We start from the raw sequence: 14,698 nt of genomic DNA on the forward strand, positions 1-14,698 counted from the left end.
TAGATACCTTCAATGTTTATCAATTCATTCATTCACATGTGTTTTTTCTCCCTCTCTTGTTATGTAGCCTCACTCTAACCTATAAATCATTCAATGATACAAACTACATTGACATAAAGATGGAAGATAAGCTCATTTTTAATTATTATCAAGTTCTCTTTCTGATGTTTAGTGGATTTTTCCTCATATCTATAAACATTTAGGCCTTACTTTTCTTTGATACTTCCCAAAATGTTCAAATTGATTACATTTTCAACAATTTAAAATCAAACTCTTCATATCCAGAGATATAAATTGGATCAGAGATAGTAGGACTGGACAAAACAATGAGTGAAAAGGCAGCTAAAGTCAAACTTGGCAAAAATTTTTTATCTGAGGCACTGTAAGAAAATTGAACTCAATGAAAGGAGGTGAAAAAGTAATGTGAGATATTTTAAAATGTATAGATTTGATTCTTGTCATTCTGGCTGTTTTGCGTTGTTAGTAACAATTTACTCTTTTGTTTTTAGTTGACATGCTCTAATAGAATCAAGTACTATAGATTTCATAAACAACGTGAGAAAGGTTCAGACCACCTTCATGAGTGAAGCTGAGTTTTTGAGAAGACATTGTAGAAAAATCGTAGTTAGTGGCAGCATTAGCTCCTCCGGTGGCTTCATCTAGAAGAGAAACAGACCAACAAATCAGCATATTACATGATACACTTCATTAAAGATGAGAAACCTTTGAAAAATTATTATGCTCTCATTTTTATGTCCCCAAAACTTTGGTATTTTCAATTATTTGTGTTTTTAATCCACAGCATGATCACTATTGTCCAGCAGATTTCCAGCCAACAGTGAAGACATGACACAGCACCGAGTTTATCGCTAACAGAATAGCATGTTTCTGAATTCCTGATTTACAATCAACCAGGTGTGGCAAAGTTTGTAAAAGAATCATTACCTGAAGGAAGTGCATAAGAGCCAAAGTCAAGATATGTTCTGTATAATTACAGTTAAATCTGAAAGGGGAAACATCTATTTATGGGAATCTTTATGGTTCCCATAAAGATTCATAAAGCTTTTGGTGGATTTAATTTTATATGTTTTTTTTAATGGTCTTTGGTGGATTTAATTTTACATGGGTTTTTTTAATGCCTAACACTGCGTCTAAATTCAACCTGCTCCGTCGCTCCTTTAAAGCACTTTGGACCCGTGTCCTTAGGTTTATTCAGCCATTTATCAATGCCTGTCATTTAACAAGCTGTGAATAATTAAGTGAAAGAACTTTCCATTCTGTTGTGACTTACACTTATATGTGGTTAACATATTTAACCTGAATTTAACATTATTGTACATAACTACAAAAGGGTGAAGTGACATTTAAGTGCTAAGCATGATTTATTTTGGAGAGCGGAAGTCTTTTATTTTGAAGAATATTTAACAGGACATAGTTTTTTCTTTTGTCATATCTGGCCTTCTGTTGGTTTTGGTTGCTAGGTTACAAACAGCCGTTGCGGTTAGCATCTGTCGCCATTTTTGCTCAATAAAAACTGAACAGAAACATGTTTGCTTTTCATTCGGTGGTTACAGAATCCAGAAATTTTACTTAAGAGTAGCCATACTTCAAAATTAAATTACTCAAGTAAAAATAAAAAGTACAGCTTAGTAAAAATATCCTACACGTATTTTTGTTCTATTTTTTTTTAAAAGTTAGTCAAATGCAACTAGTTACTACATAACTCTAGGAAAAGACGATGCATTTCTCTAACTTGACTGAACCTCAAAACAAATCAGTTTATTGTCTTCCAGTCATTACAGGAAGCAGCAGAAGAATTTCCCAGGTGTTTCTGCCGCCATCTTTGCTCATTTAGCTCAGCCTCCGAGCTCCTGCATCAACAGCAGTAATGACATTAGGAAAGACTTAAGGAAATGTACGTTTCCATCTGTTACAAATGTATTTTACTGCATTTTATTCAAGAGATATCTGAACAATTGTATAATTTTAAACTGCTGGGTGGCTTGTTAAAATCAATGCAAAAGCTATAGAAAGTAAAATGTTTCTGGCTGAAAGTAAGCAATGGAAAGATGGTGAGACAAATTCGTAAATAAAATAAACCCAACTTGGATAACTTATTTTTCATGTTTGATTGTTTTTAAACATAAATATGTTGTGCAGGGACTGCAGGAACTCATCCCTCAAACTTCACCATTTATTTTTTGTGTTACATTTTATTATTAGACTCTCCAGGGCTGTATAATAACAGAAACAAAAAACTTTGCAGATGTAAAGACAAATACACACCTGATTAAGGATTTCAAAGCTGCCCTTTAGCTGTATTGAACAGCAGGTGTCTCCACTACTTCATGTCTGGGTTCAGTACAACTCCAAGGTCACATGTCTCTTCAGGGTAAAACATCCTTCTTATATAAATGCAGTTGTAGTTTCAGCTTCTTTAGTGGAAACACAGAGGGAAGGAAAGAGCCGACAGAACCATCAGGTAGAAATTTGTTTTTGAAGATTTTTAACAGATCACCACTGCTTGGTTTCAGACTAAGCTGGACTTCGGTCCTGTTTTGTTGCAAAATGAAATATCTAAAAGTATTTAAAAAGAAATAAGAGACTTACTTTGACTATTAGAATCTCTACCTTCTTCTCAACATTCATGACAGGTAAAATTAGTAATAAGTGTTTTATGTGTTTTTGTCTTCTAACAGATCAACACCTGAGACAACAAAGGTAAGTTTTTCCGTTTGGTCCTCCAAACATGAGCAGGTCTTGTCACTTATATGAATTACTGTCCTTGAAATACCAAATTTCCACTTAACTTCATATTTTGGTATGTCTGATGATGTAATTTTGAAATATTTAATTATTGATGTTTTGATTAGTTACTCAGTACTTGAGTAGACTTTTACCAAATACTTTTGTACCCTTATTTGAGTAATTTCTTGGACGGCTACTTTTTACTTTTTGTTGATTAAAAATATGTGAAAGTAGCGCTACTCTTACTTGAGTACAATTTTTGGGTACTCTGCCCACCTCTGGTAATATATACAGTCGTTACATATTACAGAACTTAAATAGCCATACCTGAGCTGTGATTGTGTTAATATTTGACTGAAACTGTGAAAAACAGATGATTTAAAACCGATTGAAAACCTTAAAACTTTGCGTTGTCTTTTTTAAACCTTTTTCACACTTTAGGTAGTTATTCAAACTCTGACATTTTCAAATAAATATATCTCCAAATAAAACAAAAGTTATGAGACCTAGTATTTGATATGTTTTTCAGTGAGTGATTTAATATCTTAAGTAAAATACTGTTACGCAGAAACTGTTAACTTCAGACAGAGTCAGTATTTAGCATAAATTAGATCCCACATGCTTGGAAAAAATACCAAAACCAAATGTTTGGAGAGTCCTGTAAGTGGATGCAAAATAAGATTTAACATCAGCCATAGATATTCTAAGCGTACATGAAGCAAATAAATTTATTTCAGATAAATGTTCACTTTTGTCTAGTAAAAACACTGAACTGAAAATGAACTGAACTGTTTTCAGATGGGTTGCCTGTTCTTGATGGTGCTTTCACTGACTGTGTTGCTGCTTGATGCAAACAATTTCCCACCTGTAAACATGGGCCGACTACAATATGCAGTTTCACAAATCTTGAATCGGTAAGTTGAACTTCTTTATTTTTGTAGTAAAACTGGCTGTCAATTGATTCCAGTATTTAACCGGATATATTTAATCATGTTTCTAAAATATGTCTGTGTTCTTCCTCAGCTACAGACCAATCTATGAGGTTGGAGGTCAAAGGTGCGCAAGTTACAACATTCATGATTTTTGAGTTCATCTAAACAATAGAACAGTTTGGAACTTACACAAAAAGAAGTGACATTTAATCTGTCATTTTAATTTCAAATAATAAAAAACCTAAGTTACTTTTGACAGGTCTTTAATTAGTTTATAACATTTTTTGCTTTTTGTTTATTGAGTTATTAAAAATAGTAAGTTGCAGAGTAGAAGTAACGTCAAAATTTTTGTTTTCATGTGTTTTAGGTTTTTGTTCTGGTTAAATAATTAGTACAGTAATGTTTGTGTGGAAAAATAATAAAACTGAAGTATGGAGTCTTTCGAAATAAAATTGTCCTTAAAAAAAGGGTTAGATGACACCAAACTGAAGACTTTTATCATCCAGTTTTTGGTAGGAAGAGAGAAAAAAAAAGAGATAAACGATAAATCACGGAAATGGAAGTAATTGAGTTTGTTTGAATTTATCATGCCATTAATTGATTTATTGATTATTGTGACCAAATATCAATCTACAGTACATAGATTGTTCATAAAGATTTTTTTGATCCGCTTTTTTTTCACATTTACAGTGTGTTTTAGTAAAATACACTAAAAAAAATAGAGTTGGTAAATTTGTGAATTTATTCCTGACATCGTTACATCTGATGTTTTACACACTAATCAGATTTCCATCTCATTTGACTGTCTGTTTTTGTGTTCAGTAAATTTTTCTGTTATTTCTTTTGACAGGAAAACCCCCATGTTCAGTCTGGTTGCGAGAATCCCGTTCAACAGTGATACTAATCAGTATGATATCAACCAAGTCACTGATGATGCCAATAATGTAAAGGACACCATCGTAGGTTGTGAGGTTTACACTGGAACAAATATACTGGCAGCCACAGTTTTAAGATGGCCTGATGTTGTGGCTCAGTGTCCAGATGGACGTGTTCAGTGGCCTATAAGAAGCCAGGCTACAACTTGGGCGGACGCGTACTGTCAGAATACGATGTCATTTAATGAAGGCAGAGCTGAGCATGCAGAGTATCGTATTGTGCAGAACTTGCATACTTGGCTCAACAATCAAAATATGGGACAAGACCTGTTGCTTTTTTACGCCTTTGCTTCTCCATGTACTGCAACATGTACAAACAGAGACAGTGACTATAATATTCTGAGTCCCTTGACAGGCTATGTAGAGTTTAACATAGTGTTTGTGTTTTCTAAAGTGCACCAGCCTAGAAATGACATTGTATCTCCAGACGTTCTACAGGATGCTCTGAGGAACCTGGGGGGAACAATCGGTCTGGACCGCATATTTCGTTGTGATAGAGTGAATGGTAGGATAAAATGTGTAAACTGTAAAGATAATGAAAATGTTGCTGGGTGGTGTTATGATGATAATCAACCGCCAGCCTAAAAAGGCAGGGGGTAAACAGTAGATGGGGCTCCCATGATTCATTACATGAACTTTAGCTTTGCAGGAACATGAGGTTTATTTTTAAAATAATATCTAAGTATTTGTTAGTCAGCTGGGTCCATGTCCAGTCTAGCTTAATTTGAATCTAACCCAAGCTATTAGAAATTAACTGATTTCACTGACCAAGAAATTTTGATGAAAACTGCATTTTATATTTCCTCAGGTCGTTTTTGTGTGACATTAAAGTTTGATTTATGATCTGAAATATTAAATGTGCATTAAAAAGAAAAAAAAGAATTTTCTGAGAAAAAAAACTTTTCTACAGTGCTTTGTATGTAAATTTTTGTGAGATTTGATTGCAGAGTTATAATCAGAATTTATTTTTATTGATCCATAATATATTCACAATAATGATGTACTTAATGGACTTCAATTTTTCTTCTGTCATAATAAAGCTTTGCTCAGCATTCACACTGTTTTATATTTATTTTTGTTCTTTTTGAAACAAGTTTCTCATTGTATCACAACAAAGTAAAAATTTGCAAAGTTTTGACCAAGAAGAAAAAAAACATCAAACACATTTGACAAAAAAAAAACTACATCTATTTTTAAAAAAGCGAAGATCTTTATTATCTTTACAAAAATGCTTCCTGTAGTGCTACTGATTGCTACAGGAGGCATTCATAAATCAGTTTTCTGCCTTTTACTTTCGTTCCCTTTTACACCAAAAGTATTAAAACTTTTGCCAGGTTGTCGTTCCACTGTTGGTGCTCTAACACATCTACTGTGGGTACGGAAAGTATTCGAAGCACCAGGGGCGCCGCAAGGAATCTTGGGCCCCATGACAAAAAATAAAAGTGTCCCCCAACCCACCTGTGCAGCTGCTGTTACAATTTCTTGAGTCTATCTGACCTATCAAAAGCGTCACAATTTTAAAGGGTTGCAACTGCCTTACTTTCTTTGGTTCAATACTGATACTAACACAATATTTACTGCTCGTGAATTTTACATGAAACAGTCTGCATACAGTATGCAAGTAGGTTGCTTAAATTTTTTTATATTAGTTTTAGATTACTGAAATCTTATACGGCACCCCTGCAAAGCACATTACATTTTTCATTCTTTGTTTCATCACAGCCATTTGGTAAAATCAAAAAAGTTCATATTATTTCTCATGAATATACACTCAGCATCATCTGATAATGAAACAGCCTTTATTATCAGTACAGTGATCATTGAAATACATAGGATATGTTGAAATAATCAAACTGGAAAACACCAAGGGCAGCCTTCCTGAACCTCTGTTTGGTTATGCCTATCGCATGGCAGCTCCACTCTGGGGTAGAGAGAAAACGTCCCTCCCTGCCCAACAAACACACTGCTAATATATTTTTAATAACAATTGTTCCACCCAAAACAGAAAATGGTTAAAAAAATAATTAAAGCTGCAGTTTTTAACTTCAATTACTTAAAAAAAACAACAACATATTTGTCAAAACTATCACAATGTTGTGACAGTACGATATAAGAAAGATAATCTGTGGAAAAAAAGGAGCTCCTCTGTCTTCTTCTATGGGCTTTATGTCATCTATAGAAATACACTGCTCTGTTTAAAACAACCAATCGGAACCAGGAGGAGGGTCTTAGCACTGTCAACCGCCCTTGTGTACGTGCCACTAACACCCTCCATTTTACCCGAATGCTCAGGCTATTATCATAGCTACTGATAATGGCAGATAAACAGTTTTACTGGAATGGTAGATTTTTCTCTCCATCATTACCACATTGAGGAGCAAGTACACAAGATTGATTGACAGTGCTAAGACCCTCCTCCTGGCTCTGATAGGTTGTTTTTGACCAGGAGCGGTGCTTCTCTTCAGATGACAATAGTAGAGCTGGAAGGAGGTGCAAGAGCTCAATCTTAGATTATCTGTCTCATATTTTACTGTCACAACATTTTGACACTTTTAACAAATATTTTAAAAAGACAACTATTTTTGTAAAGCTTTAAAGGTTACAGATTTTAAAACAATAGTCATCTAAACAGTAAAGAAAGGTATAAAAAGATGGCTTAGGTCTGATAAATTGATTCTTCACTTTCAAAGAAAAACAAATGCTTGCACTTTTGAAAATCTTCAGAATAATTTCCTTACAGACACCTTGGGTGAGCAATTGAAATGCTGCTATGGTGGTTATCCTGTTGTCACTATCTAATTTCTGTTTTTCTTCTTCTGAACAAACCAATTATTATTTAAAAATCTATTATCAGAAGACTGATTCTATCTTGATTACGATTTAGCCAACACAATCCAACAGGCTTTCTGTGTGCTAAAAAGATAGGAAGAAGAGTTTATCACAATCTCCCGAGAAAGAAATGCAGACAAACTCGTAAAACTGGTGCACTCACATCTGACATTTCCTTAAAGCGTTGTTTCCTCTGATTATGTTCACTTTATCAACACCTTTACTCCTGACACAAAGAGAAAACATCAGAAGCGTCTTTACAACACAAGAAGGTAAAGATTTTTGTTACGAACATTTCTGTTAAGATGTTATTTAAGTCTTACTTCACTATAAAAGCCAATTCACTGGACATCCGAATATCTAAAATTGCCCAAATGAACAAATTATTTTAATGTTAAATTTGCACTACACCCCCCAAAAGCCTAGTTTTTAAAGATATTTCATCTTAGAATTTAGATTCTCATATTTATGTCATAACATGGACGACTGTAGGGGATACAGTATTTTTGTATGTAGAAAAAATACCTTAGCATTACTTCCTTGATACGTAACATTTATCATTGCTGTACCTGATGAAGCAGTGCAGTTAGTTGTTTTGTGTATTTTTAATTGTTTAGATACTTGAAGTGTGATGAAGATTCTGTCTCTTTAGCGTTTCTTCAGATTTGGATTTATTTTATCAAGACTAAAATCTTCAGATGAAGCAAATTTCAAAAATCAGATAACATAAGAAATACAAAAAACTAATTTTAAATGAAAACTTTATCTGCTATGGAAAAAAACCTGCCACTTCTAACTATAGACTTTAAAAACTGGTAGCAACATTCTTGGCGTCAACAAATGTAAACCAAAAAAAAAACTAGCAACCTGTTTGCATTGCTGTAGATGAATGTTTCTTGATCTATGCCTTGAAAGTTGTTTCAAAAATAAGGTTATTCTTACTTTCTTGATTTTTCTGCTTTTTAAAACTTTTCTTTATTCCACCAACTGAAATATTTTTAAGCTGACATTAAAGTCATTTAATTTTGAGAGATTAACTAAGAATTTTTAGGAAGATACTGGCTTTTGAGAAATGCAGTTTTGCAAATGTTTTGAGATGAAAAATGGTAACTTCAGACACTGTCAGCCCTCTTCCCCCATTAAACTCTCTGTACAGTGAATCCACTAAGTGAACGTGATGTTAAACTTTAAATGTTAAAATAAGACATTTAAATCAAAGGTAAACATAAATGTTCACTTTTGTCTAGTAAAAAATACTGAACTGAAAATGAACTGAACTGTTTTCAGATGGGTCTCCTGTCCTTCATGGTGCTTTCACTGACTGTGTTGCTGCTTGCTGCAAACAGTTTCCCGCCTGCAGTGGACGAGGCCCAACTAAAAAATCTAGTTTCACAAGTCTTGAATCTGTAAGTTTAATTTCTTTGTTTTCTGTAGGGAAACTGGATGTAGACTGATTTCTTATGTTTCACTGGGTGCAATAAAAATGTCTCTAAAACATGTCTGTGTTCTTCCTCAGCTACAGACCAACATACGAGTTCAATAATTCTATGTAAGTTACAGCATGCTTGATTTTTAATATACAAACAACAGAATACTTTGGAGCTGACAGAAAAGAGGGGACATTTAATGTGCAGTTTAAATTTTAAATAGTAAATTACAGAAATAACAAAACTTACTTTTTATGATAATTGTTAATTCTTAATTAAGTTATTAAACGTAGTAGGCTGTAGCATAGAATCAGTGTCAATACTTTTAGTTTTTATGTGTTTCTGCTTTTCATTCTGATTAATTACTAAAGCAATCTGTGTATGAAAAATAATAAAACTCAATAGATAATCAATTCCCATTGATACTTAAACATCAACTGTTAAACTGTAATTTATTTGTCTGGTTTGGCATTGGATTGGACCAAACATCGATCTACATGGACTGCTTATAACATTTTTTTGATCTTTAATTTATTCTTTTTACATTTACGGTGAAATTCATTACAGTACTTCAGATTGTTTACACACTTACTGGTACTTGAGTCACAACGACCACAACATGCACAAACCCCCTGAAGCAATTCTGCCACAAGCACAATTCCTGCTTTACTCTGAAATTGCAGTTTTAAAACACACATTTTTCAAAACACTGCACACAGTTTTCTGCATTTGGGACAATTTTCATGAGGAAAATCTATTGTTTCTAAAATTCTAAGTCAATTGCCCTTAACTTAGAATTATTAAGGACTTGTAGGCCTTCTGGACCTACAATACTTGGGTGCACAAGTCCGCTCATGATGCGCCCCAATAGATGCCTCCCTGGGTGTTTGTCCAGATCGCCACTGAATAAAATATATTTGATACTTTGCATTTGTGTGTTCTGAGTATAAAAACAATATTTTTTAAAACATTTACAACACACTTATGTATGTACTGTCTGCAGTAAATGTAACACTGAATATAAAAGGGCTAAGACATTATGATGGGCGGCAAAGAAGTGTTTTCCATTCATCATAGTGTTTTACATTGAGCACATCAGTGTTCAAATATAAATGTGAGGGTTTGTGTCATCTGAAAACAAAATACAATTGTAGGAAGAGATAATATTGTTTTGAATGTCAAATTTCATTGCAGGAGAATTTAAGGGTTTTGCTCATTCTGTGTGTGTTAATTTGTATGTAGAGTTCTAAAAGTATAAGGTAGGTTTTCAGAAAATGTGTGTAAACTATTGAGAAAAACTGTAAAATACACTATAGGTAAGATACAAAAACCAAGCTTGGTCAAGTTGTGAATTTATTCCTCACATCTTTCTGTCCTATGACTGATATTTTGCACACTAATCAGGTTTCCATATCATTTGACTGACTGTTTTTGAACTGTGTTCAGTAATTTTTTCTGTTATTTCTTTTGACAGGAAAACCCCCATGTTCAGTCTGGTTGCGAGAATCCCGTTCAAAAGTGAAACTAATCAGTATGATATCAACCAAGTCACTGATGATGCCAATAATGTAAAGAACACCATCGTAGGTTGTGAGGTTTACACTGGAACAAATATACTGGCAGCCACCGTTTTAAGATGGCCTGATGTTGTTGCTCAGTGTCTGGATGGACGTGTTCAGTGGCCTATAAGCAGCCAGGCTAGAACTTGGGCGGAGGCGTACCGTCAGAGTACGAGGTCATTTAATGAAGGCACAGCTGTCCATGCAAAGTATCGTACTCTGCAGAACTTGCATACTTGGCTCAACAATCACAATATAGGACAAGACCTGTTGCTTATTTATGTCTATGCTTCTCCATGTGCTAAGAGATGTACAAACAGAGACAATAAGGGTAATATTCTGAAACTCTTAACAGACTATGTAGAGTTTAACATAGTGTTTGTGTTTTCTAAAGTATTCAAGCCTAGAAATACCATTATACCTCCAGAGGATCTACAGGATGCTCTGAGGAACCTGGGGGAAGAAATCGGTCTGCAACGCATATTTCGTTGTGATGAAGCGAATGGTAGGATGAAATGTGTAAACTGTAGTAATAATACTGGAAATATTACTGGGTGGTGTTATGATGATAATCAACCGCCTGGCAAAAAAAGGCAGGGGGTAAACAGTAGATGGGGCTCCCATGATTCATTACATGAACTTTAGCTTTACAGGAACATGAGTTTAATTTTTAAAATAATATCTAAGTATTTGTTAGTCAGCTGAGTCCATGTCCAGTCTAGCTTAATTTGAATCTAACCCAAGCTATTAGAAATTAACTGATTTCACTGACCAAGAAATGATGATGAAAACTGCATTTTATATTTCCTCAGGCCGTTTTTGTGTGATATTAAAGTTGGTTTCATAATCTGAAATATTAAATGTGCATTAAAAAGAAATAAATGGAATGTATGATTTAAAAAAAACTTTTCTGCTGTGCTTTATATGTATATTTTTCTAACATTTGATGTCCTTAATTGTAAATAATTAAATAATCACTTAATTATTATTTTATTAGTAATTACTGTACTTAAATAATTACTTAATTAAATTAAAATGTACACGTTTGTTTGGTTTTAAAAAGCTGTTGGTATAAAATAACCCAGACTATTAAATTTATTCATTTCTTGAAATTGCAGAGTTACTATCAGAATTTATTTTATTGATTCATAATATATTCACAACAACAATGTATTTACTGGACTTTATTTTTTTTTATGCCTTTATTTTCCCTTCAGAATAAAGCTCTGCTCAGCATTCAGTCTGTTTTATGTTTATTTCTGTTCTCAGGGAACAACCTCCTGACTTTATCATAATAAAGTACAATTTTGCAAAGTTTTGACCAAGAAGAAAAACCATTAAGCACATTTGACAAAAAAAAAATCTATTTAAGAAATAGATTTTAAGAAAGGCTGAGGTCTTTATTATCTTTATGAAAATAAATGCTGTGACTGAAGTGAAGTCAGTTTGTCAGTGTTCTTCTTGTGCTACTGATTTGCTAAAATCAAAAAAGTTTGGATTATTTCTCATGAATCTACACTCAGCATCCCATCAGGACAGAAAGATTCTAGAAATGTAGAAATTTGTGCAAGTTTATTAAAAAAGAAAAACTGAAATACCGCACATGGTCAAGTGATATTTTAGGGGATTTTAAAAGATACATTTGTAAAAAATTTCTATATTTCTTTTTTTTCTGTAGTCTGGTTGTGAGAATCCCATTCAACAGTAAAACTAAGACGTATGATATCAGCATATCCCATGTCTTATTCTCATTATTAATTATTAATGAGAAATAATTATTTGTCCTTATTTATGAGAAATAATGAAGAATTATTTCTCATTATTCACGAGAAATAGTATTAACTTTTTTGATTTTAGCAAATGGCTGCAATGAAACAAAGAGTGAAAAACTTAAATAGGTCTGAATACTTTCCGTTCCCACTGTACCTGTTTAGTATCTTATCTTTGTTCAGGGCCACTAAAGGCTCGATGGAACCGCGTTTCATTCATGCATGACTTGCAGTCAAGCACAAATTTGCATTTCATCACCATGTATAGAAGCACTTTTACAGCCTCCTACTAATTTCCTCAGAATTTTATAGAAGCAGAAGTGCAGAAAGAGATGAACAAACCATTTTTTTTAATCTCTGTATCTTTATTTCCATCTGCAAGTTAGAATGAGGGTCCAAAACTGGTTTTGGTATTTCTCAACATCTTGGGTTTTCAAAGGACTTTTCAGAGTTAAGGTTGAGAAAGTCATCTGTTGTTGCATGATTAGTTTCAAAAGAGGTGAAAACTGGTCACACACATACAAACATTCACATACTGACATCAACTCATCAAGTTATGAACATAAACTCCAGCAGCATATCTACCTCATGTTATACTGTCACAACATGATGACCGTTTTAACAAATATATTAAAAAAGTATTTTTGTTAAAGTTACTTACTGCAGCGTTAAGGTCAAATGTGCATTGTTTTATTATCAAATCTACGTAAAAATTAGTTTTATAATTTAAATAGCATAGCTTAAGATGGAATATCTTGAAACATGTCAAATAATCCTAAATATCATTATTATTAAGTTTATAAATCCCAGAAATTTTAACTTATTTCTGCAATTTCATCAAAATAACTATTTCCCAATGTGTAAGATTGGGAAATAATCTCACATATTAAGATTATTTTAAAATTATGTTATTATTTTAAAACATTTAACATTTTCAGAAAAATTTGAATCAGTTCGTTACTTCACTAGTTAAATAGATCCCATGCCTTGTTTTGTTATTAAACAGCTGATTTATTGATTTACCATTATAATAAACCTGGTACTCATAACAAAAAACTGTCTCATTAGAAGACATTGCATTTATATACATCACTGTTTGCTCAAAATGAAAACATAAAACTACAGGATTACAAAGGGACTATGACGGTAAATATTTCAGTCGATTAAAAATGTAAATAACCACAGAAGTGTAAAACCAGAAACAACTTCATTGTACTTATGCAAATACTATAGTAGCAGAGAAGATATAAAGATCTCTATTTTTAAGAGAAAAAAAATCTGTCCATTATCAATAGTCTATGTAAAAGACAAAAGAATCAGGACATAAAAACTTGAGATGGGGTGAAAAAATCAAAAACCGTCTAGAGACAGGAGAGAAGCAGAATGCTTCAGATGAGCATCAACAGATGAACAAACAAAAAGTACAAAAATAATTAAAAAACCCAGTTAACAGGGAAATAAGAAAATTAGTCACAATTATATAAAGTTTGAAAGCTTGTCTGATTTTTTCTTACTTTTATGAATTATTGTCAAAATTTCCACTTAACTTTATATTATGGTCCATTTGATGACGTCATTTTTAAATATTAAATGATTGCTAATTTGATCATTTACTCAGTACTTGAGTAGACATTTTACTAAATACTGTTTTCTCTTAATTGAGTAATTTCTTGGACGGCTACTTTTTACTTTTACTTGAGTAAAATTTTTACTTTACCCACCACTGCTTTCATTTAAATGTTTTGTGGGTGAAGGTTAAGGGGTCATAAAGTTCAATAAATGTCTTTTTAAAACCCAAAGACAGAAGAGCAGCAAAAATATATACACAACAGAGAGTAAGGAACATACTTATCAACTGACAGCTGTAGGAACTGATTCTGTTTGTCTATTCTTTGCAGGTGCAAAGCAACAACTCTGGTAAATAACCTTCAGAGTTTTAAAATGTTCAATCATCCTCTTCAGAAAATTATTCAGTTTAATTTCAATTCAGTTTTTACTTTCAATCTATCATCAAATCTTGCTTAGTTTACCTCAACTTCTTTGGTAATCATTCAAAAACAAACAAACATGATGAATGCAGATAAAAGATCTTGCGAAAATGTGTTTTGTACCACAGCTTTCTTGAAGGTCATTAACTCATGACAAAGCATTTCACAATTCATATAGAGGGAAACTGCAGCAACATGCCGTTCTCCGTGCAGAGACAAAAGAGGAAATGAACATGTTGCAAAAGCAGCAACTTAATTAAAAGTCATGCATGAATATTCTACATATCATCCAACTGTCGACATAAAACCTACTCTGATGTTGAAATATATATTAGAAACTTTCTTTTCCTCCCTGGTTCAGTTAAATTAGAATAATTTGCATCCAAGTGAAAGTTGTTTTTTTTTTAAATTAAAATATGTTTCTGCTAAAGAAGTATACACTCCAAAACAAGTACGTTATAAATCCTAACAAAACCCAATATGTAATCCTATATCTCTTGACACTACTGTA

General features: G+C 32.9%; 1 protein-coding gene across 5 annotated transcripts in view; it reads left to right on the top strand.

Moving 5' to 3' along the window:
• Positions 1–2,413: 2,413 nt before the first annotated feature.
• The window catches only part of LOC116720282 (uncharacterized), a 28,202-nt gene continuing 15,917 nt past the window's right edge, over positions 2,414–14,698 (top strand). Inside the window, exons 1-5 of one of the 5 annotated variants that reach the window (XM_032563435.1) lie at positions 2,414–2,482; positions 2,700–2,721; positions 3,547–3,662; positions 3,772–3,804; positions 4,531–5,169. In XM_032563435.1, coding sequence (XP_032419326.1) covers positions 3,547–3,662; positions 3,772–3,804; positions 4,531–5,169 — 788 coding nt within the window. In that variant the 5' untranslated portion in view covers positions 2,414–2,482; positions 2,700–2,721. Of the gene's footprint in view, positions 2,483–2,699; positions 2,722–3,546; positions 3,663–3,771; positions 3,805–4,530; positions 5,672–7,649; positions 7,717–8,731; positions 8,851–8,960; positions 8,994–10,345; positions 11,309–14,698 lie in introns of those variants that run through there. The other 4 variants (XM_032563434.1, XM_032563437.1, XM_032563433.1 and 1 more) reach the window with 4 other exon arrangements.

Source organism: Xiphophorus hellerii, chromosome 5 (genome assembly GCF_003331165.1).
Source record: "Xiphophorus hellerii strain 12219 chromosome 5, Xiphophorus_hellerii-4.1, whole genome shotgun sequence".
Classification (NCBI taxonomy): Eukaryota; Metazoa; Chordata; class Actinopteri; order Cyprinodontiformes; family Poeciliidae; genus Xiphophorus; species Xiphophorus hellerii.